This window comes from Athene noctua, chromosome 14 (assembly GCF_965140245.1).
Source record: "Athene noctua chromosome 14, bAthNoc1.hap1.1, whole genome shotgun sequence".
Lineage (NCBI taxonomy): Eukaryota > Metazoa > Chordata > Aves > Strigiformes > Strigidae > Athene > Athene noctua.
Window position 1 is genome coordinate 10,893,639 of NC_134050.1, and position 27,840 is coordinate 10,921,478.

Here is a 27,840-nt window from a genome sequence, read left to right on the forward strand (position 1 = left end):
GAGGTGTCACAGTTTTATTTGGAATGAGTCGCTGCGCAGGAATTTGCACCTTGGGGGTGGGGAATCCCGGGCAACAACTGACGCGGTAGGTCCAGAGGGTTACAGATCCGAGGCCGATCGTTCTCAGGGTCATTTGCCTTTCAAATCTTTTGATCATCTTTGGACCCAGCTTTAGGGTCCAATGCCATAACAGGCAGGAACTTGTTCCTCTGCCAGCTTGGCCTGTTTACAGGTTCTCTTGCTGGCTTTGACACTGGTGAAGTGACCCAGAATAGCCTTGGCCTTCCCTTGTTGTTTTATTGTGCCTGAGCAGCTGAAGCTCCAGCTCCCTCCTGCCACTCCTATGATTTATTAGCTGTCTGAGAGACATGTAGGTGATGCACCGTAGGCCTCATGGCACAAGACAAGAACTTATGGGTGGGCAGTGTTGCAGGGAACTCTCAGGGAGCAGAGAGGAGGTTTTACAAGCGAGACCTGGCTGGGAGCAAGCAGAGACTCCAAAGGGGACACTTCCCCACATGCCAGTAGTGCTGAGCTGGACTCTCAGGTCCTGCGTGTGCCTGTGAACATCCTCTGCTGTGTTCTCATGTGGAACTTGGCTGCACGGGGCTGTGTGCTCATGGGAAGGTCTGTTCCAGACATTTTCATGCTGGAGGCTCTTGCTGAGCAGAGAGGATGTGCTGCTATGAGGATGGGGGACTGCAGGTTGGGGTTTGAATCCCGAGCAGCAGCATGTAGTTCTAGGGTCTGATTTCCTAGGGCCTAACAGCTAACCTGGCACTGACCAGATTTAGGCCTGGGCTAGCACTCAGACTCCATGGCAAAAATAAATTTTTGCTTCCTTCCCACGCAGCTTGTGCCTGAAGATGGGGGAGGTGAGTGTGTGCGGAGGAACAAGGGGCGTGGGGTAAGAGAATAACAATTGTCTTAATGGAAAGAGAGAGGGAGAGAGAGAAGAAAAAAGGGCTGTTGAGCTCTTTCTCTCCATCCCCGAAATAATAGACCTATTACTGTCCCCAAACCTCAGCCCCCCTCCCCTCCCCGCTCCCCTCCCCAGAGAAGAATTGGTCACTGCACAGCTGTGTGAGCGAGAAAAATATATTTATATATATAAGAGAATCTGCCCTTCTGAATTGGTTTGTGGGGATGGACAAAACCTCATTGTGCGCTTTATCTGCCCAGAAGAGAATGGTCCCACAGTCTTTGCCTGGCAGGGGCTCTGCGTTTGGTTAACTGTGGTCAGATAACTGTAACTTCATTTAGATACTGTACTGTTATTTTTTTTTTTTCATTTCGAGGCATTATTATTGATTGTGGGCACATCTGGGGAAGAAAACACAACTGTCCCTTCCCCCAGCCCCTGTGCCAGAAGGATTTTTTTGGGGTGATTTATGGTCGGGTTTGAGAGTGGGGGGTCAGCCCCCTGGGGTTGCTGGTAAAAGCCATCGGGGGCTGGGGGGGGGGGGGGGGGCAAACAGGTCCCGGGAGGGTGGGCGTGGGGGAGCCCCGAGTACCGGGGAGGCGGGAGGAGGAGGAGGAGGAGCAGGGCCCCGGAGGGCGGGGAGGAAGGGCGGGGGGGAGGAGCGCTCGGCGGCAGCCCAAGTTTGGGGGCAGCGCTCGGCGGTGCACGGCGGAGGCCGATGGGCAGCGGGCGGCAGCGCTCCGTGCCGGGACCGGGACCGGCTCCGGGACCCCGGCGGGGCGGCGGGGTGGGACGCTGAGGGCGGCGGGGCGGAGGGATGCCCCTCTGCGGGCACCGAGACTAGCCCGGCCGCCCGGTGCATGGCCCAGCTATGGAGGTGGTGGACGAGACGGAGGCTCTGCAGCGCTTTTTTGAAGGTAAGAGATGACTCGTCGAGTCCCAGCTCGCCCCGGCCGGGCTCGGTGTGGCCCCGGACCCCAGCCCAAAGCACCCACAACCGCCCCGTCCAGCGTCAGAGCCCCTTTCCTGGGCAGAATCCAGGCGTCGGGCTGCATCCTCTGGCCGCACCGAGGTGGGAGGTGGTGGCACGCCGAGGGCTGGGGAGCACGGCGTGTCGGACACGAGTGGCTGGAGGACCTTGGGGTGGCCCTCGCCTCTCCTCGGGGAGGGCGCAGGCTCCCGGTGGCGGTAGCTTTGGCATATGGATTGTGGATGTCACTGTGGGGCCAAGCTCCTGGACATCCCCTCTGCTTGCCATGGGACCCGCAGCCTCTTCACCCATCCTGCGGCCGCTGGGTGCAGCGTGTTGGCAGCGGGCTCACCGCTGTGTGCTTCACTGGGGCTGTCGCTCCTTTTTGGTGTAGAATATAGTTAATCCCGCAGCGGCGGACCCCGCGCCTTCTCAGAATCGGTGTCCAGAGGCCAGTGTTGTCCAGCGAGGGCCCACGGCCCCGTCGGGCATTGCGTGTCTGGGGATCAGAGTCTCCTTCCCATCAGTGCAAACCAAAGGCAGCTTTTACTGAAACTAAGAGTGGAAAAGTGGCTGTAAAGAGGATTTGGCCCCCCTATCAAGCAGGGGTGAAATGCGGTGGCTTGTGGCCGCTGAGGAGTTGGTAGGGCTGAACTGTGCAGCTGGGGAGATGTCGGGACCCCGATGCCTTTTGCTGTCCCTCCCTCAGCTCAGTGTTTCTTCTCCCCGCTCTGCCTTTGTTGGCACTCATCACTCTTCCTTGTTGACTGTATTGTTGCTTCTCTTCCTCACTCGTTGGCTTTGTTTCTCCCTTTCGGGTGCTGCGCCCCGCACCGCGTGCGCCTTGTTTCGGTGGGGCCGTCTGCCAGGAGGAAGTTTCAGTTGTGCAGGCCGCACACCTTGCCACGAGCGCCTGGCGTGCTGGTGGAGGGGCAACAGCGTGCCCATCCTCGCTGGGCTCTGTGGCGTCAACAAATCCTGTTGCTGGTTGTAGAGCTGGGGTGGACCCTGGTCTGTGGAGAGCACGGCTGCGTGCGTGGGTCAGCTCCAGAGCGTGCTTTCCCTCCAGAGTCCGTGTCTCTCACCTGTGGTGGGATCGGGCAGTGTGCCCGGGGCGGCTGGGGAGGGGGGACTGCGTCCCTTCTGGTTCTTTGGCTGGCGGAAGGACTTAACCTGAGGAGGAAAGCGAAATTGGACCAGAAACAGAAGATGCTTTCGAGAGCGAATAGAGGCTCAAGCTGCTTATTTCTCACTTTCCTCCCTTCTGGCATCCGTATGATGCCTCAGTAACGCATCGCTGCTTCTTCAAAGGAAAAAGCATCCCCTGTTTGTTCCAGCTGTGATTCTGGATTCCCGGGAGCGACAGATTAGCGAGGACGGGAAGCCTCGCCACGCGAGCTCTTATCGTGTGCTCCCAGCCCATGTTCTCCTCGGCCTTCAGGGCTGCTTGTTTTGTTTTTAAGGTTTCGCTCAGATCAATCTCCTAAATCCTGCCCACCCACCTCCTGTCCTCTGGGCACCCAGCACCTCCTCAGCCCTTGCTCAGCACCCCGATGTTATTCGCAGGTGTTAAACTTCAGCTGTCTGTCTCTTCATTTGCAGAAGTAGAATTTCTCACTCACTCTCTCCCCCAGAGCATCTTTTTATAGAGTGGAAGGTTTTTCCTTTTTCTGTCTTGTTCTTTTATTTTTTTTCTGGGTGCTGTAGCTGAATCTGCTTGAGCCAGGGGTCGGACAAGATGACCTCAAGAGGTGCCTGCTAACCTCAACCATTCTGGGATGCATTTTCTCTCTTGCCTTCTCTCTCTTTTTGGTTTGTTTTTTTTTTGTGTGTGTGTCTTTCCCTCTTTTGAATTAAGACCATCTCATCGCTGTAAAAACTGAGAGTCAGGGAAACAGCGGCTGAAGGATATTTCTTAGCCTCTGCTATTTACTTACTTGTGTAACTTCCTTTTTATAACTTCCCAGAGCTTCCATTTTTTCATGGAGCCCAACATGGCTGTTTATTTTGTTTAGGCAGCTAGATCCCTTTTGTTCTTAAAGAGCATCTGTTACAACATAGCATTTGAGGGTGAGGGGGGAAGAGGAGAAAGTTTTACCACGAAGGATTGCTGCTCAGTTCAGTTTGTGCAGCGAGTGAAGAAACAAGGTTCTTTCCTTTTGTGCATGCGTTAATCGTGGTGCTCTGAAGGAATATGCAGCCAAACTGATCCTCTGTTATTTGGAAGGGAAGGTCAGCTTCAATTGCTAACTTTATAGCACAGAATTGGATTTGCTCTGGAATCTCACTGTCCTGAAGAATTAATGGTTTCTGGACATGTATTATATAGCGGTCAACAACAGATCTGTTAAAGTTTATTAATTTACAGGAATAAATTCATTAGTAGAGCTAATTCCTTGCTACCTCTTCACTTCTTTAAAATGTGTCTGCTGATTCCTGGAAGAACACATATTCAAACCATATTTTTCTTATACAGTGAAATATTTTTTTGTTCTCACAGATCATCACCTCATCAAGTGGAGATTTTAACACTAAAGGGATTTCTTCCTGTACACTGAAAACCCTGGAATAATTTGGGAATTCCCTTTTCTTTGCTTGCCTCTGATTTGCCCAGGATCTGAGCCTGCTGTAAGCAATCCCACCATATTTAAGAGTAATCCTTTAGTGCTCGTATAGCACTCAGTATTTCAAAGTGTCAGACGAGGATTAACTGGTCTCTTCTTGCAGACTTTTGGGGAGTGGGGGCTGTGCTGGCTGAGGTGTGGAAGAGAGTTGGTGTCTGTGCTGATTCCAAATCCTGGTATTTGGCTGGCTCCAGCAACAGTGTGGCAGGTCCCACTGCAGAGCAAGGCTTGTTTTGGGGATCAAGGGCTCACAAGATTTCAGGTTCAACTGCCCACCTCTGGTTTTCTCAGTTGCAAGAGATGGACCCTTATTTTTGTGAAGGGGGCGCTCAGTATTTGCTTGGGCAGGATATCATTTCCCTGGAATGTAGTCATCTGCTCTTTGAGAGCTAAGACATGCGAGGATAGAGAAGCAGAAGAATGGTGTGAAAAGTTTAGAGCTTTGTTCTGAAGTTTGGGAAAAGGGTTAGGAAAAAGCGGACACAGTCTCTGAGAGAAGAGATGGTCTGGGCGTAACCTCAAGCCCTCTCAGGGTGAAGATGCTGTGAGTGAGTCTGGCTGGCAGTGTGGCCTCTGAGTCCTCGAGGTGGGCCTGCCCTGCATGAGGCAGATCGTGGCTGTCCTGGCTTGTGTCAGCACAGCTGGTAAATGTGTTTTGTGGTGCCCAGGACCATCCTGCTGCAGAGAGCTTGGGCAGAACACTTGGAGGCAGAGAGCGTGGGATGCTGGGTGTTCTGGCAGCGGAGGTGAAGGAGCTCAGTTTGGTCTTTCCATAGTATTGGGAGTGTTTACCCAGAGCATTTGTATTTTGTATCAAAGGAAAAGCAGGGAGTTGAAAGTGTCTGACCCTTGGCTGGCATCCTGCTAGAAACCTTACCTTCCTCCCTGCCTACCACTCGCGTAAGGGAAACAGTTACGACAGAGCTCAGCTATTCGGGATCCCGCTCTCTCTCGGCTAATTTATGAGATAAGAGGTTGTTAAAGAATGTATATCAGGAAAGATGTGCGGAGTAGGGCTTGGGGGGCAGGGGAGTGGGCGGTTTGGCAGATGGCTGTATGGGGTTAGAGCAAGAAATGGAGAAAGAACAGCGAAAGGGAAAAGTTCGGAGGTTTCGGGATTGAACTGTAGTTGGGAAAGGTGGCAGCTGGTTAAACAGAAAGGGCCAGATTTCAGTGAGGGAAAATATTTCAGTCCTGTGGAACGAAGCAGTTCTTTAAAATTTTGCACCAAGCACGAGTGGCTGGACCGTGTGTCTGTCAAGCGGCCACATGTCTGTGCTTGCGTGCGCGGGGCTGTGGGTGCTGCTGGAGGGGTCGCAGGAGCCTCTAAGCGGGGAGCGAGCAAGCGAGCACCAGGCGTTTTATCAGCAAGTGTGTTTGTATTAGCAAATGGTTTTGCCTGTAGGAGCGCGTGTACATGCGTGTTAATGGTATCGGCTGCTTTCCTGGTGATTTTTATTGTGTATTGCGGAGCACTTTCTGCATGGGAGTAGGAAATGCCGCCTTGCAGCCCTGCAAGAGAAGTCCCTTACTCTCTGGATGAAGAGATAGGAAAGGATGAGGCTGAGAGTTGAACCCAGGACTTGCAGGTTTGCACCTTGTCCACCGTGCTGTGTGGTAAGGGTCGGGTCTCTGCGTGCTCTGCGCCTGCAGGAGGATTTGGTGGTGGATGGGACCGAGCAGAGAAGAACTTCATGGATAAAACTTTCAGGGATGTAAACCAGTGAAGCCATGAGCTTAAGGGAAGGGAAATAATGGTTTCTCTTCAGAGCCAGCCAGCACCTTGTGGTGGGAGGAAGCGTCCGTGCACCGACAGTGCTGGTGACCCCCCCGCGAGTTACAGATCACTGGGGCAGTTTCAGTTTCTGCCAGGTGGGAGGTTGTGGGATTGTGAAAAAGAGTCACAGAGAAACAAGGGGCTGCTTTGGGGTCTTCGTGGCTGCTTAGGGGTGCAGGAGGGAGTGTGGTGGTTTCCTGAGGCTGAAAAAACTGGGGGCAGGAAAGGCAGGAGGATGGTAGACCTGGGGCCTCTAGAGCAGAGGCTGTGGTGTCTGTTGTGGTGCTGGCTGGTGGGCAGGAGCCATGCACAAACCAGGACAACTGGCCCCATGTATGTTTTTAGGTACCTGAGCTTGGTGTAGCAATGCAACTACAGCAGATCAGAGCATCTAGTTTCTTTGAATTGGTTTGAATTGGCTTTTTTGGGGAGCTGGCCTTTGTGCTCAGTGTTCACCCTCTGCCTGCCTGGTGGCTGCCCAACCCTCATCCCCCAAATGCATCCCTGAGCTCTGGTGCTGCGCTGTGCTTCCCTGTGCTGCTTTTGTGGAGCTGGTTGACATGGCAAGAGTAAGGGCAGCGGGAAAGCACTGGGGAAAGGCCATGGAGAATCGCAAGCTCCGTGTGAAAAGCACAATGTGATCTTTGCCGCACGTCGCTGCGGGTATTTCGTGCCTAGACCCGACTCTTGGAGGAGCAGGGCTGGGGAAGTGGTGGCTTTGCGGTGTGACAGTCTCTCCGGGGCCTGGCTGGCGCAGCGGGGAAGGTAAGAGGCTTTGTGTTGAGTGCTTTGCTGGACGGAGAGAGCCCGTGACAGAATGGTCCTGGGGAACCTGGTACAGCACAAACACATGACCATCCCTCCTGGTAATCCCCTCGCAGACCCAAATCCCAGCGTGTAGCAGCAGCCTCCCAGCCTCCTCCCTGGCCCTCCCACTCTTCCCTCAGGGAATAGAAAAACCAGCAGGCAACAGCCCTGGGACCTGGAGAAGCTGAGCTAGGCAGCATAATGACAGAGGGACAGAGCAGGGACGCAGCGGGAGCTTGACATCTGCTCTCGCCATGCTCAGGATGCGCTGGATCCGAGCAGGTAACAGCACAGCTCCCCTGACCCTTCCACAGCTCAGCTTGCTTTCCCCTCTGCCTTTCCACTTCCCTTTCTACAGTGATTGTTTTCTGGTCCTCCTCTCTCTCCTCTCTTATTTCAAGCTTCCCCTGCCTGCCCAACCTGGTGTCTGCCTCTGGTCAGCGCGTGCTCTCAACAAGAGCAGGTAACATGAGGATGCAGGTGAGCCCAGCTCCATCCTAGGGCCTAAGCAGAGGAGGGAAGAGAAAAAAATGTTCGCTTGAGCTCATCACCAGCAGCCTGCAGTACTTGGCCGAGGCCCAGGAGACATTCCTGGGCACAGTGGGAAGCTGCCACCTCCATCCCAGCAGGACCAGCAGCAGGAGGGTCCCAAAGTCTTCAGCCAAAGCACTTGTCCTCATCTGCTCCTCAGGGCAAGGCTAATGCAGGACAGTCTGCTGCTTCCAGTCTTGTGACTGTGCTGATATTCCTCTCGGGTCTGCCTTCTCCTCTCAGTTTTCCCAAAACTCCTATTTCCTGGGTGGGAGAAGGACAGGAGGCATCCAGATGGAGTAAGGCCAGAGAACTGTTGGCAGGAGGGTGGATCCTGTAAGATAAGGGGTGCGTTGTGATTCAGAAAGAGCGATGTGAGCACACGCCCACAGAGGCTCTGTCGGGGATGGAGTTGACTTTTTGGAGTTGACTCCGTCGGGGATGGTACTTTGCCTGTGTTCTGGTTAATGTATCTTCGGCAGCTTGGTGTCCTGGGAGCGATGCCTGGACGTGGACCTGGAGGGCGTTTGGGAGGGGGAGTGGGGAGAGGTGGCTGTCGGGGCAGGATAGTGTGTTGTGCCGGAGGTGTGACCGGGCTGATGGAAATGGATTCATTGGTGACTCAGAGATCCGGCTGCTCCACACTGCTCCCTGTGCCGGGGCTGGAGTTGCGCAAGGGCTGCGGCCCGCAAGGATGTGGGAAAGAGATGCTGGGCAGGCAGGAGCCTTACTGGGGTGCCGGGCAGGCAGGGTTTCCCTCCGCTCCCTTGTCCTTTTCTCCTAGAGCAACACATTCGCCAGGGCTGGCCGCCTGGGCCCAGTCCAGTCATCCCAGCTGCCATGTCACTGGCCGCAATAAACGTGGAATAAAATGGCTCCTGGGCATGATTAGTCTGGAGAGAGCTGGGCACGGCCTGGAGAAGCACAACCCCAGTCGAGTGGTGCATAGGGAAGTTGTTCTCCCCACGGGCTTTCTGCCTCCTGTCAGAGCTCAGTGGTGGTATTTTTGCTTTCTGCTTTCACCCCATTTTCTGCCCATGGTCCCTTAGTGAGAAAGAAAACCAGAAAAGACCTTTCAAAGAAGGAATAGGGATGGAGCCCTGCTGTTCTTGTCCTCTTCTGGTTAGGGGCCTCATGGCTTTCTCCTGCTGGGACAGGACCGGAGTGATGTGGAGCTGGGAGCTGTGCTAGGAAGGGGCCAGGCTGTGGCCACCAGACCCCTGACCTGCTGCAGGTATCTGCCCTTCCTGTGTGCTGCCCAGCCAGGGTCCCAGACCATGGCCTGGCATCCCTCCAGCGTGTCCCTGCCTGAGGATTTCCCTGCTTGGGGATGGCGTTTGAGCTTTGCAGAGCTTGCTGGGTAACCCCCTTGCCTCTTTCCAGTAGTGTTGCTGATTGGACTTGGACTTTGCACTCTCTGATAAGAACCCCGGTAAGCTAAACGTGTCTGAGGAATGATTAACTAGCCTGTGCGTTGCCAGAGGACAGGGGAGCAGCTGTGACTGGAGACACAAACAGGAACAGGCCTGTGGCTTCTGGGCCCGGGCTGGTGCTTGCCGGATGCCCCCACCGTGTGCCAGCATCCTTCAGGAGAGAGAAACCCCCACTGAGGCCTCTGTGGTACTTTCCAGGCACATTTCAGAACTAGGGATGGACAGAGAGGGATGAGGCTGTGTCAGATCAGCAGGGGAGGTGCAGAGTCCACGGGAGGACATTGCTGTGCCGTAGGGAAAAGGGGGCTCTTGGAAGTAAGGGGTGGATTGCATTGGATACCCCCCTTGGCTATCTGGTGGCTCCCACTTATGGTTTCACAGATATACCCTCTTATTCCTGCTGCCTGGCGTATTTTGGCGTATCCTTGTTTATCCTCCAGACCTTCCTTCTCCTGTTGGCACCGTTTGCCCCCCCGAGCAGGGACAGAGGACATCTTCTGTCTGATTTGGAGGTGGATGATCTGGTCAGCCCAGGACCTTCCAGCCCACCCTGGAGCACATTCAAAGCACATTTGAATGAAAAGCTTCCTTCCCTAGGGAAAATGTAATGTGATACTCAGGATCCACCACTTATCTCGCTGAACTTTGTCTGTTTTGATGCAGTTACTCAAAATGGTGAACGGGAGAATCTGCGGGGCTGGGCCAGCCCTGGCTGCAAAACGGTGCTGCCAGATTTGTTGTTGAATGAAGGTGAACGCTTGCGGATTTTATTGCCTTTTGGGGTGATGGGGATGAGGGCTGGATGGAAAGGCCATGAATGGAGTTTTAAATAGCGCTTGGTGTGCCCGGATCCAGGATTTGAGGGCAGAAGCTGGGGTGAACCGGGGAGAGCAGTCCTGGGAGTGCCACGTGGCTGTGACCGTAATCCCGCGGCATGGCTGGGGCCAGGAGTCATCTCCTCTAGAGCAGCTCAGCATCAGAGATTCTCCTTCACATCCCAGCTGCTGGGACAGACCAGTTTGGTCAGAGGAAAGCTGGCATCAGTCTCTGCAATGGTTAACGTTTTCTTAGCCTCTCTGGCGTATTCTATTTTATTTTCCCCTCCACTTTTCCCCTTCCTCATCCCCTGTGCTCTATCCAGTCTTCTTTTCAGTTGCTCTCATCATTCATTTGCAGTGTGCTGAAGGAGATGTACTGAATTATGCCCTAAGTGATTGCAAACTGCATCAGTAGGAAGAGAAAAGAAAATAGTAAATGGGGCTGTGGTTGCAGACCAGGGTGTAGTGTGAACAGAGAGTGAACAGGCTGGCTGGAGCAGTGTGGGGTGGGACCGGGAGCCATGTGTGATGCCAACAGCCATGGTCTAGCTTTGGTGAGATCTCTGCTTTTGTTAAAAACAGTAATTAAAGCAGTTTTTGCTGCAACTGGGGTTTTTTTGTTTGGATTTTTTTTTTTCTATAGAGTCTTCTGTCATCACTCCAGTGTTGCAGCAGTGTATTATTTTAGAAGACTCTGAGTGCCAGATTGATCTGGTTTTCTTACCCAAGGAGAAGATGATGGTAATTGGAGGAGGCAATGCAGAGGGCATGGGGGTGGGCATGGGACAGGATTTGTTGAAGACACAGGTGGGACTTCCAAAAGAGTTGGAGGTTTAATTCCTGCAAGTTTTCTGTCTGCTTTGATGGCAAGGACCATAGAGCATGCCGAGCCACTCTTGCTTGCGGCCTTGAGAAGTGGACGTAATATAAAGAGTATATTCAACTTAATTTAGAATATGATTTGCTTAGTTTGTGTCTGACAATACTTATTAATCAACAACCATCATTTATGACTTTTAATCCCATGTGCTGATTGCAGCTGACTGCTAGAAATTCAGATAAACAGGAAACCAAACAATTTACCAGTGTGCTTGATCTTGGCTTATCTCTTCTGTTATGACAAGCAATGGTTATGGACATTGATTCAATAAAGCACTAAAAACTGTGCTTAGACTTTATTGGAAACGAAGCACCTGCTTAAGTAAAGCAAAAGCTTAAAAACTGCATTATGAGGGCCATCAAGCCATTTCACAGTTGGCTGCTTGCTGATAATGTATATAGTCAATGCTCTGCTCAATATAAGAACAGAAATGGTCTTTTCTCTGATTAGGTCCCATCCAAATCAAAATTTGAGGTCAGCGAGAAGTTCTGGGTGGGGGTGAGGTAGGAGGACTTCTGTCCTTCCCTCCCTCCTGTCTATTTTAATTCTGTCTTTGGAAAGGGGTGTTGAAATGGAAGGTGGATGGTGATGAGTTTTCACCTGCAGCATAGTGGAATGTGTAGTGAAGAGAGAGGGGTGATAAATGGTGTTTCAAAACTCATCTCATTGGTGTTGAGGGGCTGAAGGGACACAAGAAACAGCAATGTGGGGACCTTCACACTGAGGACAGGCTTCACAGCCTGGAATGAGACATTTGGGTGCTGGTGTGCAGGGGCTTGGGCAGAGGAACTGGTCAAAAGTCAACCCAAGTCCAATAGGATGGTCTTGGGGAACACCAGGGTAGGGAACTTTCCTACTCTGCTTTTAGACACAGGTACTGTGGTGCTGGTACACCCAGGAGGTATCAGTGGCTGCAGTGGATCATGGATGATCACTGGTAGAGATTTTTTTACATAATTTTTACCATGAATTTTCAGCATAGCTTAGTTTAGTCAAGGCACAAATTTGTAGGTGATCAAGACCAGGCTTGGCTTTGAAAGAGATGAGAGCAGTGCCAAGTGCCAGCAAGCTGTGCTGTGCGGTAAAGTTGATACCAGACATCACAAATATTTCCCACCACTGGGGCAGAGCAAGACTCCGTCAGGAGGATATAACACATCAGCTGGAATGCTTTCAGTTGGCTTTCTGAAGGAGATGAGTAGTGGGGTTTACTCAGCTTTTTTGTTTAAACCCTCTTCTCTGCAGTTTTGGAAACCAAACCACACTGAGAGAGAGCTTTGAGAACTGGACAGTAGGACTGAGATGGAGAAAGTTAGTCTGATGTGTCCTTGTTTCATGTCTTAAGATGGGGTTGCTCAGCCAGTGAATAGTCAGATTTAGCAAGTGAAAAAGGGCCGTGAGTTTTAGGGTGCAGGTTGCTCCCTGGGGATAGTCACTGCCTGAAGGAGACTTGTGGAGGTTTCTGTTTTTCATAGAATCCCAGAATCCCAGGTTGGAAGGGACATCAAGGATCATCTGGTCCAACCTTTCTTGGCACGAGCCTGGTCTAGCCAAGCTGGTCTATTCCCCTGTCCAGCTGAATCTTGAAACTGTCCAATGCTGGGGAACCCACCACTTCCCTGGGGAGATTATTCCAGTGACTCATTGTTCTCAGTGTGACTGTTTGTTTTTTCAGAACTAAACCCCAAGTTTTGTAGAAGTTGTTTCTTTTTTGATCAACCTGTTGTTTAAACGGATCATGGTGGTGGTTGTTGGTTTAAGGCTTTTGTCAATGCAGCAGAGCTGTTTCACAAACTTTATAGCACTCAATAAATCCAGAGGCTTTGCAGCGATGAGCGGGCAGGAAGGCAGGAAGTCTCATGTTAAGTGTTTGTCCTCGTTGCTTGTTGTGTTGCAGCAGGGGTGAGGTCCCAACCTTTTTGGACTGGTAGTGGGAGACGGGCCTTGCCCTCAAGTTATTATGGTTCAGGTGGAGCATGGAGGAGTGCAGAGATGAGCGTCCCCGCTGACAGAGGCAGCTAAAGCCCAACTGGGATAAAGTGACCTCTCCTCTCTGTTTTTATCCTGCTCTGCTCCTCTTTCCTTGCTTGCTAACTTCATAAAGCCTAGGCAGTAGCAGTATGTCTTACAATAATATCACCTTCTGCTTTTCCCTACTTTGACAGTATCATTCCTTAAAATAAAGATGCTAAACTGGCTTTCAGGTTAGAAGGAACTCTCAGATCTTCTAGCCTGACCTATGTAACAACTTTGAGCAACACAACCTCCACCTGAAACTGTGGAGGAATAACAGGTTTGGTGGTTTTTTACTGCCGCAGAATTTATCTGTGAGGTTGAGGTTAACACCCTAACTTTGCCAGGAGAACTGCAGGGCTTCTCATCATGTGCGGTTGTGGGTTTGTGTTTCATCTGCAAGAAAAAAAGCCAACCCAACCAACCAAAAACCCCATAGCTCTGGTTTGGGGGTTTTACAGGAAGGAATTCGTCCTGTTGAACTATGAGAAAGTGGTTGGTCTCTGCCCTTGGCTCAGCCCCGAGAGTCTGTATGGGCTAAGGACTTCTCTGAGGGACTGGAGAAGTCAAAAAGATTGTCAGAAATTGTCAGTAATTAATTTGCTTCTGCAGTAAACATTTTTTAAACAACAAACCACAGAAGTTTCCAACAAGAGCACAGCGCACAGGACAAATGAGCACAGGGTGTGACTTGCTGGCTGGTCTCAGTACAGGTCTATAAAAGCAGTTTTTGCATCTGTCCTGTCAGAGGCAGAGGTGAAGTCTGCCAGCTCCTTCCACACATCTTCAGGTCTGAAGAGATAAGCAGGGGTCTCTTCCAGACAGGATGCTGGGCACATCTGCAGATGTGGTTTTCTTTTCTGGGCTGCACCAACGTTTTACTGTATGAATCCAGGCAGCTCCCTGTTGTTTTGCCTGTGTCAGCCCTTTGTGTAACAGACTTGTACAATTTTGGGGCAAGATCCATCTCTTCCTTTCTTATATTCATGTAGCCCCTTGCACAAGCGACTACACGGAAAAGAGGCTGGTAACCTTGGGAATTGGTTTTGCCTCACCTGGCCAGAGATGTCCTGAGCATCAGGGCTCTGGACACTGTAAAAATGACTGATGAAGGCTGCTGTGTTTGGTCAAGAAGTATGTGGACTGTCCTTCTTGGACAGGGTCTGCTCTGCTTTTTCCCTTCCGCTGCGGCGCTGGGGCAGTGCGTGCCGGCATGGTGTCGGGGAAGAGGCGATGGCACGGCGGTACCTTGGACAGCAGTGGCGGCCCGGTGGGGCATTCCCGGTGCCCTTCTCCGGCCAGGGCAGCTCCAGCCTTGGGGACAACCCCACCAGTCACGGGGAGATCACAGGATGGTCAGCTTCTGCAGGACAACCCCACTGGCACGGGGAGACAGCAGAATGGACGCAGGACAACCCTGCCAGCTTGGGGAGATGGCAGAATGCTCAGTCTCTGCGGGACAGTTGCAGCCTGTTTCCCATTCATAGACACAATTGGGTGGAAGAGCTCCAGAAAGTTCACGGAGCACCTAAAGGGAGGTGCAGGAAGCAGAAAATCCCCTCTAGACCCAAGGCACGAGCACCAACATACTTTGCCAGTGACGTGGCGTTGCTCCTCCTGCCTCATGTGTGAGCAGACTTCTAGGAGAGACCCAGGAATCTGGAGAAGAGGGGGTGGCTTTTCTATCATGACAGACCCCCAATTAACCTCCAAAAGAAGTGGAGTGAGGGTTTGGCAGTGTCTGGAACCAAAGACAAGGAACGTGGGGAAACAAAGATGAGAAAATTTCAGCATGGCAAGCTGTGCTCTCTTGGGGTGTTTTGGGTGACCACAACTCTGTAGTTTATCTTCTTGGCTCAGCTTTTCCCTCCTGAGTTGGTCACAGTCACCACCACAGATATTCCAGCCTTTTAGATCACCTTTCACTCGTAAGCTCCCAGTGTTGTTCATAGTGAGGAACTGTCCTGCAACCTTTGGAGGGAGATTATCTCCAGAATAAATGTTAGCACTTCTCTTCTGAGGTTAAGGAATGGTTTGTCACTTGTGTGTTAGCTTTCAGGGAAGTCCCCTTCACAGCTGGGGACTGGCTGAAAGGCTTGGGGCAAGGGCTTGAACCCACCGTGCTGGGCTAGAGGAGGTGTCTGGTGGGAGCAGGACAAAGTCAGCGCTCTCCCTGCTCCCCTTCCATGGACAACTCATAATTTATGGAGCTGTAGTAACATGTGCTGTGAATGAATTTTGCTAATAGAACTCTCTTGGGAGGATCGGTGAGCTACAGTGGGGATAAAGAAGTAGGAAAATATTTTTAGAAGTGTTTTTGAATTGCTGAAAATCCTAAATCACTGAATTGCCTCTGAAACCATAACTGAAAGTCCATAACTTAGTGCTGCGGAGAACCTGAAGGGCAGTCGAGCAGTGAGTGGGCCGTGATTGTGGTTTTCTCTGCTGAGAAAGTTGGATTTGTCTCCCTGAGCTTCTTTATATGAGACACTTCTCTGCTGCCTCTGTGTTGGTTAGATTCAGAGCACTGTGGGCTCTATAACTAGGAGGAGCTTCCAAGATACCTGAGAGGTAGAATTGCTCCTAGAGCATCTCTTTGAGAGTAATTTGTTATAATTTCTGAAAGGTGGTGACCAGTAATGTTAATATTCATATTTATTGCAATCAGACATGAGGGCCATGGCCTGCTGTGGGTGTGTGTTGCAAGCACAGAGGAGCAGATGGTCCCTGACCAGCGTTTTACCTCTCTGGGAAAGCTGTTGCTCCCTGCTAGGAGCAGCATCTTATTTCATGACTGACACTGTCAAATCTTGCACTCTGGCTGCTGTATCCTCCTCACAGGGCTGAAACTCCCTCCCAGCAGGCTCCTTTCTCCAAAGTGAGTTCATGTACCTGAGGATTCAACCACTGCTCTGCTTCCTGGTGATAAACAGACCAGACAGGGACTTTTGTGAAGCTTCTTGTGCATCCCAAGCAGCATTATTTTGACCTTTTCCCAAAGTGTCTCCAGTTTTTCCATGCCCTCTTCCAAACAGAGGTGAGCCACTGATCCAGAAGCGGTAAACAGAAAAGCCAGGACCATTTCTCCATCTTCTGCTCGATGGTCCCCTTGTGCACAGAGAGCTCCGCAGTCACCGTGAGAGTCACGACATCATGTTGAGGGCTTGCGTGGCTGTGGTTAGTCCTGAAAACTGGAGCCTTTCCTTTAGCAATTTTTTTTTCCAACAGTTTCCCAGCCTGTACATGACACTTTCAGGCGATTGTCTTGCTTTTTGCTTTGTTATTATGCAGCAGCTTGCTGTCACTTACCAGATGATTCAAGACACTGTAAGAATGAATATTTTTGTTTTCCTTGCTTTGCTGTGCTGCCTTCAAACTTTGCCAGTGGAGAACAGCAGTAAAAAAAAAATGCTGAATGGTTTTGGCCCAGGTACCAGTCCCTGGGGGTCTCTGCTAGTAACCCCCCCACTCTTTGATGTCTATATTAAAACAGCTGCATTTTAGCTCTGTCCATGACACCGTGTTTGATCTCTCTCACGTTCTCCCTGTCAGTTCCATGCGGGGGAAGTTTCCAATCAGGATATTTGGCGTGAAGTGAAATGAGCAGGAGAAATTCAAGACTGTAAAGGCTGTGGGGCAGGGGCTGTGTGGCTGATACTGAATTGACAACACCTCAATAGAGCATATTTAGCGATCTAAAGGTGCTGTCAGTGCCACAGGCACTGAGAGGGAAGATGACAAGCGGATTTCGCAGCAAGGCCAGGCTTTCTGCTCCATTTCTGATGAAGTCAGTCGAACGGCTGTGGTTCAGCCCAGCTGGAGCTGTGGCCCTCGTTTTTGGGGAAAGCAAAAGAAAACGCATCTGGAGGAAAGTAATTCCAAACATAGCTATTCAAAGGGAGAGAAACAGCCTCCCAGCTCCTGGCTGCGACAGATGTTGGGGCAGCAGTGGGACGCAGTAGCATGGAGATTGTTGTGCACGGGACAGTCGCAGGAGACAGATAATGTTGGGCTGATGGTAGTCAGGACTGGAGGAGTTGGCCTGGAAGCAGTTGTGGTTAGAAGATAGTGAATGGCCCAGCTGTGAAATCCTTGTGCTGTTTAGCACAAGGGACGCTGGCGGTGAGTGGAGATAAGAAAGGGAGCATTCAGGTCGGGCTCTGAGGAGGGCAGCCAGACTTGGAGGAGCATGGAGCTGCAGCATCGTCTCCCGAATGGAAGTGCTGAAAGTCCAGACACACAGGGCAGAGCCCCAAGGAGTGAGCTGGGAATGAATGACCTTATGCCAGCCTGGACAGAAGGCTCTAAGAGGTCTTTTAATCTATTGATCTAATGACTCATACAATTTGTGTAATTTCCTTGCCTTCCCACTCTTCCCTCATAACTCAGCTCTTTGTCACAGTTCTGGCTGGCAGTAGGACAGACTTCTTTGCTCAGGACCTCCACGCTGCTTTCCCCAGCAGGTGCTTTAAAACAGTATCAGCGCGTGATCTCTGCTCTGGAGGAAGGAGCTGGGTGAGCGGTGCCGGGAAGCAGCAGCAGTTACTGCCTTTTGTCCTCTGCGCTGGAGGGCGACGGAGAGAGCAGAGTTGGCTCCCAGAGATCTGCCCAGGCTGGGTACCAGGAGAGGGCTCTCGTTTGAGTTCACAGGTCCCCAACCTTCCTCATGTGTCTCTTCTGCGCTCATTACTTCATGAGAGGGTCTTACCCATCATCATCCATCCCTTGTGCTTCTGCGCCTGCAGCTTACACAGTGCTGCCACAAGGTTTATCTTGCTTGGGTCACATCTCACCCTTATTTCAGTCCCAGTGTTTGCCTCCACTTGGCTAATGCGTGGAGACCGCTCGTTCTGCGCAGCAAGAGCCTGAGGAGCTGCTCTGCCTATGGGAATGTGTTCAGTCGGTGCCTCCCACCTCCCCGGGCCTGGGGTGACCTCCTCATCCTCTCCTCCATGTGCTGCCCTCCCCACACAGCTCCCTCGAGCGTGCCAAGAACTTTCACTCTTGGTTTGGACCTCTCTAGACAACACACTGCTTTGAAGTGAGACCCAGAACACACAGTGAGCTTGCAGGGTGGATGGGATCCAAGCAGCACGTTTGGTATCTGATTTGTATTGTCTGGTAACTGTTTGCTAAATCCCTGGTGCAAGAACTATGTTCTGGTGCTGGAGACGGCTCACAGTCAGAAAATGCAAACAACACTTTTTTTTTTTTTAAAAAAAAGCTTTTTTTCCAGTCTAGAAGCTTACATGGAAAGAGCCAGCATGGCAGTAATCTCTAGGGATTTATTTTTTTTAAAAAATAATTATTTTAATGGCATCATTGCTTGTTATTTATTGTAGGTGGCTAGAGGAGCTTGGCTTAGCTCAGGAAAAGGCAAAGCATGAAGGTGACTGAGCTAGTCCACAAACACTTGGTTGACAAGTAGCTTTCTTGGAGTAGAGAGCTCTTTAGTCTGGTAGTTAAATGTATGGAGATCACGTGAACTAATATGAGGGACTAAAGGGTGGAAATGTATTCATGTGGCCCCTTCCCCAGGAGGTGAATTAATCAGCTGAAGCCTAATTCAGAATTTCTTCTGCCCAAAGGATGTGTCCTCTACAGTGAGAAACTGGGGCTGGTGGGGGACACACTGAGTAAAATCCTGTGTCCTGCATGGTTTGGGGATATAAGGGTTGGTATTGTCTTAAGATGGATGAAATCAGAGAGAAATAGTGTCTGCTGTGTCCTGCCCTGTACCTGTGTGTCTGACTGGTCCACATCTCTTGGCTGCGTTGCTCTCCTCTTAAATCCTGGGAAGTGACCTTGGGCCTTGGGAAGTTTGTGCCACGTGTGCAGCAGAGGTGGATGAGGACTTATGGCAGCGACGGTAGAGGAAACCCAACAACATAAGAAGCTTTTGGTGCCCTTTGTGATTCTCACAGAACTCTGGAGCAAATGCTATTGCAGTGTAGTGCTGAGAGCAAGTGCTGTGTGGTTGCACGTCCCAGCTGTGCGAGAAGAAGGAAAAGCCTGATGACCTGACACTCCTGTTTGTGAAAGATCGGTGTTGGTTGCACAAAAGTAGTGATGGCCCTCCCCAAGCCCTGGCAAAAGTCCCATCTAGATAAATCGCTCTGCTTTCTTACACTCGCTCTCCTCTGGAAGCTGTCCAGGCTGGACAGGAGAGACCTTGTTGCCTCCCAGTTCCAAGGGAGGAACGAGGCGCCCGATCTGGACGTGGTGTTCCAGGCGATGCTTGGCTGCCTGTAGGCTTGTATTCTCTTGCTGTTTGATTATTAATCTTCCTGCCTAAGGATTGTTTTGCACTGGGGGGTTTCCAGGAGAGGCAGCGCAGCTCCAAATCCTCTGTTCCCCATATGTGTGTGGTGTGCATGTCTTCAGAACTGGGCTGGAGGTGGACTCTGGAGTGGCTCCTGGATCTCCAAGTTTCCTAAGAGCCTTTCCAGGAGCCACAAGCCCTGTGTTGGTGGCCCTGCAGCAGTTTATGGTTGTAGTCTCTGCTTAATGCCAGTATGTAGCTGGTAATAAATATTATTATTTTTTCTTGTATCACTGATATGCTCTGGTAATAATTCACACTGAAGATAGTGGAAAGAGCTGTGCTGGACCTTCACTGCCACAATGGTGATAGGGAACTCCTGCAGTTGGGTGTTATCCTATAGAAAAAGGTCACCCCTACCCCCCAAAACTTGCAATCTAGGTAAAGTTAATGGGCTGCAGAGAGGAGCACACAAGAGCAGAAGCTTTGGCTTGTGTCTCCTTTTTTTTATTGTCCAGTCCTTTAACTGCAGCCCACTAAAGCCTGGTGAAGTGGGGTGGCCACATGGCCAGTGTGCCGTAAGCCCTCTCGGGGCACAGCTGGAGGAGCTGGGTGCCTGGTGCTGCTCTTCCTCAGTCAGGTGAGCCCACCAGCATGAAAGGGCCTCGCAGAAGGCAGCCCAAGGCTGTGCTGAAAAGCCTTTTCCTATTCCCATTTTCCTCCTGGGCTGGGGAATGGAGGTGTGAGGGTCTCAGAGCTGGCCTCATGCAGCGGTACCTCCCTGTCAGTCCTGAGCTTGGGAGATGCCAGATGAGGTGGCCTTCTCTGGTCCTGTTGTCCCCCCCTGCCAGCCCTCCAACACCCTCAGTCCAGAGAGGGAGATAAAGGCGTTGTCTTCTGCCTGTGCGGGACTCCAAACAAACAGGGCAATGTGCCCCCCTGGGCAGGCACCTTGGACCCCGCCAAATGGCGACGCTTGTGTGGATGCTGCTGTTCCTGCCATCTTAGTGCATGAATGGACAAGCAGGGCATTGACGGCTGCGGGGACACACACAAACGCTCCACTGTGTCCCCTCTCACACCTTCCCCTCCTCCTCCTCAGCCCCGATGCCCGGAGGACAATGGCTCTATCCATGCCAAGGTTCACAGCTGGCAAGGGCGGAGGAGAGGCCAGGACAAGGGTGGAGAGCTAGAAGGAGAAGGGACTCAGGAGGGTCCGGAGGGAGAACAGCTCAGGGAGGGAAGCAGTGAGGGGAGATGGGGAAACTCGAGAGGGTCTGGAAGAGGGAGAGAGGAGAAGGTGCTGAGAGATGGCTGACAGAGAGGACAGAGGGCAGGAGGAAGGACGGAGTAGAAAGAGGAGGGCTGAGGAGGTTTAAGAGGGAGAACAGGGCTCGGTCATCAATTCTGTGTGGAGCTGCCTGCCTCTTCCCATAGGGCTCCCTGAGGGACCTGCCTGTGCCCTGCTGAAGAGCAGTGGGATGATTTCCTCTGGCTCCTCACGCTGCTTCTGTCTTGGGATGTCTCTCACCACACACCTTGTCTGCCCCGAGGCCTGGGAGATGGAGAGAGGACTTTATCTCTCTATATACAGCCAGAGAGGGTATTTCTACTGTCTCATACCCCCTTCCTGCTGGTAGGTCAGGGACAGCAGTGCTGCGCAGCGGGTATGGCAGTGAGGGTTGCTGTGGGCCTCAGCCCCAACACGTTAAACGGTGAGAGACATGTTCCAGTTTATCCAAGGACACTTTTGCCAGATAAATTCTTCCGTGCATGCAGCTAAAGAGTTGTGGGCCCGTGTGAGAGCAGAAGGAGCTTTTCCAGGGATGTGGATATGCTGCTGCAGATGGTGCTGCTGACTCTGGGCACTGGGCTGGCGATGGTTTGGTTGTACCTTGTGCCAGTGTGGTTCATTACTCAGAGTGTTTTGCCACTGGCACTGGCTCACTCTTTATCTGGGTTGTTGCTCCAGGGTCTTCCTGGCCAATGTAGGCCCTGTGATGCTTTTTACTCACTATGGTAAATCTGAATTCTTGGCTAAATCCCACTAGTCCTGTATCTCCGTTCCTTCTCAGGTGCTGCCTTCTCTGCATCCCACCCGAGCTGGCATGGGATAGTTTCTCCTTTCAGCAGCAGCGAGAGTATTGCAGTAGGGTTGGATGTGGGAGCGGGGTGATGTCTGGGAGCTCACCAGGGGAGCTGCCAGGGAGGAAAGGGCCAGGTTCAGTCAGGCTGGGTACAGTCTTGTTCTCTCTATGAAGAAGGTGTGCAAGCGTGTGTGTATGTGTGTGTTCAAAGCTCCTCTCAGTTGCTCCATTTGTTAGTGACACACAAATTAGGCACCCTGGAGCCCACACATTCTGGATAATGCCCAAATTTTCATGCACCCCCATCTCCTTAGCCCTGAGTTTGGTGTTTTTCCCCGCATCTTGTCCCACGGACTCCCAGAGCTCAGCCTTGGCTGTGTTTCTGGTGTAACTTTGGATCTTGGGTTTTCTGCTCTGGCATGAATGGGGGATGCACGAGCTCTCCCATGGCTTTGGCAGGGCAGGGCTGTCCTTGGTGATGGACTGACAAGGGAATGTCCCCAGGATGGGACACAGGGTGATGGCTGGACCTCTGCATCGCCTGGGACAGTCCTACTTTTTGCCGTGGGCAGGGGCACGTGCTGTGTTTGCATGTGTGCAGGAGAAGGGTGTCCTAAGGCAACTGAAACTGCTCGGTGATAGTATTTAGGAGCAAGTAACCAGCTGGTGTAGCTCAGTGTAGCTCCATCAGCCTCGGATTGAATAAAGGCCCCTGAAGTCAAGCACTTGACACCACATAAAAGTTTCCCCCGCTGGCAGCCTGTGCAGAGCCCAGGAGGGTGTCCTGGAGGGGGCTGAAGGAAGGTGATAGAGTGGTTGGTGTGAGGAGGGGCTCACCCCATGGAGGAACCATGTTGCAATTTGGGGAGGGGGCCTGGGGGGCCCTTCCAGTGCCTTGGGCAGCCAGGGCTTCACTCTGGGGTGGTCCCGAGTGCTCTTTGGGGGAGACGGGGGGGAGTGGTCTGGCTTGGCGTCCCGCTCGGGTTACAGGAGCCACTTCTGCTGGGAGTGACTGGTTATCGTTACAGTCAGGTAATAAAGAGCATTAATTAAGGAGGAATGCTGGGCCGGTATCTGGGGGGAGGCAGGGGCTGCAGGGTTGCTGTCCCTCCCGCCGGAGGGGATGTTTCCACCACTCTGGACCCTCTGGGCAGCCCAGGGTTGGGTACACAGAGAGATGGGGATATCAACCGACTGTCCCTTATCCAGGGAGCTGTGTCCCCGTGGCTGGCTCTCCTCAGCTGGCAGATGAGTAGCCCAGGTCTTTGGGCAGACACAGGATTTTGTCATGGCCCCTCGCTGTGGCTCACTTCAGGCAGGGCAGGCACGGGAGGGATGTTGTCCCCAACCACAGCGAAGCAGAGCTGCTGTGCTGCATGGCAGCCAGCTGGGCTCCTGCCGCTGGGCAAGTAGGTCTGAAGCCGAGCACTGGCCCTGCAGCTCCCCGGGCTTAGGCAGTGTTTGGTTAGTTAGCCACGGCGTGGATTCCTCATGCTTGCCGCCAGGCCGGCAGCCAATCCGCCAGGGCCGAAGGATAAACAGGGGAGGAAGCAGAAGGGGTGCTGAGCAATGCGAGGCCCCGGGAATGTGCCGATGCGGCAGCCTGGGCTGCCGATTGCACAACGGCTCGCGCAGGGACGTGCTCAGGGCCACACCAGGGCTCTACACCTCGCTGTGGCACTGGCCGCCCCGGCATGACTGAGCTTTGCGGGTGATGGCATGCCAGGTAACAGCTGGTGGGTCTTCTCACCCAGCACCATTTGCTGAGGCTGGCTGTGTTTGTCCTGCTCAGCTCTGTGTCCCACCAATGCTCAGCACCCACTCCAGTGCGTGCCAGAGAGCCCCTGGGAGAGGGAACGCTGCACCTTGCCACATGCTACCAGGAGCTCCTGGGGTCTCCTGGCCTGGTTCCACCACACACCCGCTGGATATTTTGTTATTGTCTCCCTATTCAGGAGTGGTTTTGTCCCCAGGGTGCTCTGTGCCTCAGTTTCCCCATAAACACCCTGCCCTAACGCCAAGCAGAGGTCCTTGTGCGGGTGGATGTGCTTTGCCGCTTGCAGTGACCAGCTGAAAGACTGTCCCAAAAGCTGTGGGTGAAGCCAGCGCTGTGTCCTCTCCCCGCTGTGCTGTGGCTGACGGCTCCCTGGCCACGAGCCAGCTGCCTGCCCTTTGCACCACGTTTCAGGTGAAGGTTTGCACACAGCAGGGTAAAGGACCTGGCCCATCTGTAAGTCAAGGACTTCAAAGCAACAACCCTGGGCTGCTCCCTCTCGCTCGGTTCCAGGGCAGGGCTGCAGTGCTCCTCCAAGCCCTGGGATCGCAGCCACTTGCCCCGGCCCAGCTGTGCTGGCAACAGGGTGGGAGGTTTGGCTGCTGCGGTGCCACCGGAGCACTCCTTGTCCTGTTTGAAGTGGATGTGGGGCAGCACCACAGGCGATGACATCTGCTGTGCTTCAGGCAAGTGTTTTGGAGAAAGAGCTGGACTTTTAGAGCAGCCCACGGTAGAGGCCGTCACTTGTACATCCATTTTGGGCCGAGATGTCAGAGAATGCGAATATGTGGCGGATGGGCTCACCAGGGTCACCAGTGTCCCCCCGCCCTTTGCTGATGTTCCACAGCCCCTGAAAACAGTTGCCCTCATTGTCATCTCCAGGTTCCCACATCTGGATCTCGTTAGCAGACCCCAGGATGAAGATCTTCAGCTCTCTCCCTTCCTCCCACCCCCAGGTGACCCAGGCAGGATTATGGGCGATTAGAAGACAGGCAACAGAGCGAGAATAGGTGGGGGAGGTTATAAATAGAAATACCATAAACTTATCAGCCTATCACTCGAGGTAAATTCTGGTTTTAATCTCTCAGACCTGTAAATATGACAACTCACGGGGGCCAGACACTGTTAACTCTTGCATAGTCCCGTGGCGGCGTGCCCATCACTGAGGAGAAGCGGGATGCAGTGGAAATGAATCAGCACCCCTGAAAACGGGGTGGGGAGCAAGTTCTTGAGCCACGAGGATGTCACCAGGAGGGATGAGCTGCCAGCCCCACACCATCAGAGCAGGGGCAGGGAGGAGATAGTGGTGCGGGAAGCACCTCTGTTTGGATGTTGTTCATGTTTGGAGGTTTGGGGAAGGCAGAGAAAACCAGTCCAAACATTGGGATTCCTGACATTCTCACACGTACGGGGGCCTCTGCTTGCCCAGCTCTCACGAGGAGGGTGCTGCGGGTTTAACGTCTTGTTCTTCAGGCAAAGTTTACTTTTTGAGGATCTCCTCAAGTCTTCTGCAAGGGAGAGGTTAGAAAGCAGAGCAGACAGAGGGTGACATGGTGTGAGAGTGGGGGGTGCAGCGCGGCAGTCAAAAGGGAGGACAGGACACAGGGGCCTGGCCGCTTTGGGAGTTTGTTTGCATCAGCACCGACTGAAGGAGTTGTGAAATAGAAGGTTGTTCTGGAAGAGTTTGCCCCGAGGAGTCTCCATGTCAGGACAGGGAGGTCAGGGTGTTAGAAGGGGCTGAATTACTTGTGCTGGTACCCTCCTGCCCTGGGATGTTCACTGTGTGCAGAGAGCAATGATAAGCTGCTTTCCAAGACAGTGCTCTTTGGGCAGCTCTGCCCAAACGCGCTGCTCTGGGATAGGAGGCAGAATTCATCCTACTGAGCTTTGGGAACATCAAAGGGGTTACGGGTGACAGGAGCTCACGGCAGGGCAGTAGGTGGGAGATGCTGTGTGGGGTTTGCTGCTGTAATTCCCACAGCGAGAGGGTGAATGCTGGCAGCACGGGGCAGCTCAGAGCTTCCCTGGGCTCCTCTGTCTCTTTTGCTGCAACGAGGAGATGTGGGAGTCTTGTCTCATGCGGATCCGCATGGGTGTCGAGCTTCCCAGGGTCCCTCCTTGGTGGTTTCCTGCTTCCTTCTAATCCCTCCTTCAGAGGGGGAGGGTCCTTAGGAGCTCGTGACTCTATGGAGAAGTATTAGCTTTTAATTAATCACCTAAGCTGGCTTTTGGTGAGAGCCCAGCCTGTGTGGAAGCTACAGGCAGTGGGACATTCCTTGTGCAAGTTTGCCAGCGATACCCACTGCCCTAACATCCCCTTTCACCCTGGCTGGTGCAAATGCCTCTGTCCCCAAGCAGAGGAAAGTCCTTTATTTTTAGTGGGCAGCCCCTTCCCATGGCACATGCGTGGCCGGACCCCGCCACAGCTGTTATCACATCTCAGCTCCCCAGCAGCGCAACTGATACACCTCTCACGTCATGGTGCTTATCTCCCCCTTCGCTTGGGTCTCAGCTGAGGGCTCCTGAAGGTGACTTTAAAGACAAGGTAGCAAAAAATTAGGAAGGCCCAGCACACTGCTGTCTATCGAGGGCCTCCTGTCCTTTATAGATAGGTGCTGGGCTCCTCTTCTACCACGGAGAAGCTCCTGGAGTTTGGAGGCATGAAGCAAACACACTGGGGTCAGACTTTTCTTGGATAGGCTCCATAGCTTGTGGAAAAGCAATAAAATTGGTAAAGTGCCTTTTTTTGTTTCATTGAACCTGAGTCCCAACCCTGGAACTTGGGATGAAGACAAGTTTTCTGATAGCTGTTGCGGCAGATGTTTGCCAAACGCATCGTGTGATTTAGAGCGAGGTCTCTTTTGGCTGAGAGCGAGGCAGCAGAGAGTGCTAAGCCCCTGCCAGAAGGGTTTCAGCCGATGGTGAGGGGTCACAGTGGCCAGGGAGGGGCTGTTGTAGGAGAGTGGCCTTGGTAGAGCCACACGTGGTGAAGCACTGGGAGCAGGCTATAGCAGAGGTCCTCAGGGACATGCGAGGTACACAAGCACACATGGTGGTGGCCATCGGTGAGCTCTTCCAGCCAACTGTAACTCAAAGCATGACAACGGCGTGGTTGCTACCACATCACTGCAACTTCAGGAGATGACGTGGTTGTCAGAAAGTACCACACCCGTGCTGACCTGGGGTCTGCAACTGTAGAAGTGAGGTGCTAGCACTGTGTAGGACCTCCAGGCTCTGCCTGCCCTGTCCTCTTCTCTCTATGATGCTCACCTGGCAGCAGCATCACTTATCCCTGCTCCACATAGCAATGGCATAGCATCACCACCTCCTCCCCCAACTCCACGGGCTCTGCCGTGGAGGCACACGGCACACAAAGGGTTAGATGTCTCACAAGTGAATGGCTACCCAGGTTTTTTCCCCTCTAGCCTGGGTTACTAAGGGAGAGATCCCTCCATCCGCGCACACACCCTGTCCATTTGGCAGAATTCCTAGCTGGATTTATTTCTGCCGATTTGCTTGTCTTGGTATGAAAGGGATTTGCAGAGGGGAGAGCTGCAATTGGCCGGGGGTGGGCTGAAACCCCCCGTTCTGGGTTTTTGCGGTTCAGCGGCTGACCTTTCCCTGGCGTATGGTCTGCAGGGGGGAGGCGGGGGTCAGGGTCTTCTCCTGGGGGTGAGGGACATTGTGCTTTAACGTGGAGCCACGGGGTCTTTCAGGAAGGGGCCATCTTCGTTATCTGAGCTGGGGGAGGTGGGGGGAGCTGGGCCTTCTCTTCCACTTTCTTGGCAGTGTCTTTGGCACCGAAGGCTGGCACCGACCCCAGAGGGCTGCAGACTCCCACTTCAGAGAGACAGATAAAGAAAGCACTTTCTGTCAACAAAACCCAGCCCAGCTTCCCCAGAACAGGAGAGTGGAGGAGGAGCTCTCTGGGAGAAAGGAGAGGGAAGTCCACCGCTTGCCCATGTAGGAGAGGAGAGGGAGGAGGACTCCTGCGGGGTCGGGAGCTGATCCAGAGCTGTCATGGCAGCAGCGGAGAAATTCCAGTACGTTCTGCAAAGCAGAGACAAGGCTCCAAAGGGAAGGAAACCAGCTTTCCTGGAGCAACCCCTGAGCCCATGCTTACAGCCCTGCCTCTGCAGGGGTTGCTCTCTCCTGCAGCCTGCAACAGGGAGCCCCTCCGTCAGCCCCAGCAAAGCCAGTGGCTCTCACGGCTTTCCTGACAGAGCTCTTGCAGGCCACGTCAGCACCGAGTTGGTGGTGGTGGTTGGGCAAGACCTGGCTCTGGTGCTCCGTGGAGCCATGTGTTTTGCATAGCTCAGGCCTGACCCCATGATCTCCCATCTCCCACGTGTCCTGAGCCTGGCCTCGGGAAGCCTGTGTGTCCCACAGCCAGAGCAGGGCTTGCAAATTGCTGGAGACAAACCCCACCCCTGTGTCACCACCCGGGCTCGTCCCATGCGCCCCATCTCTGTCTGGTTTTATGCTGGGATGCAGATGGGTATGGACAGATGGCAGTTCTCGAACTGAAGGATCTGCTGATCTCAGATCAGTTTCTGGCTCTGCAAAGGTCTGGTGATGTTTGTGACCTGCGAAGCAAGGGCCTTTCTTGTTCTTCTCATGGCTCATGCTTCCACCTCCTCTCCCTTCGCAGGCCATGACATTAATGGAGCTCTGGAACCATCTAACATCGATACTAGCATCCTGGAAGAGTACATCAGCAAGGAGGACTCACCAGATATGTAAGTGCTTCCCTCGCTCCGCAGCAGGAACAGCCTTCACTGTTTTTTTCTGTGGAGAGACGTTGAGCAATTTCCAGCCCTACAATTTGGGGAATCATTTAGAAATCACTGTGCACCCCGGCTATGCCTCTGTCCTTCCTAGAGTCCTCCTTTATTGCTCTTTGCTTCCTTACTCATTTCCAGTTCTTCCTCCTGTCTCTTGC

General features: G+C 52.7%; 1 protein-coding gene across 1 annotated transcript in view; it reads left to right on the forward strand.

Annotated features, from left to right (window-relative positions):
* Positions 1–1,729: 1,729 nt before the first annotated feature.
* Positions 1,730–27,840, forward strand: part of MYRF (myelin regulatory factor) — a 61,826-nt gene continuing 35,715 nt past the window's right edge. Inside the window, exons 1-2 of the mRNA XM_074918326.1 lie at positions 1,730–1,839; positions 27,550–27,637. Of these exons, the coding sequence (XP_074774427.1) occupies positions 1,794–1,839; positions 27,550–27,637 (134 nt within the window). The 5' untranslated portion in view covers positions 1,730–1,793. The remainder of the gene's footprint in view (positions 1,840–27,549; positions 27,638–27,840) is intronic.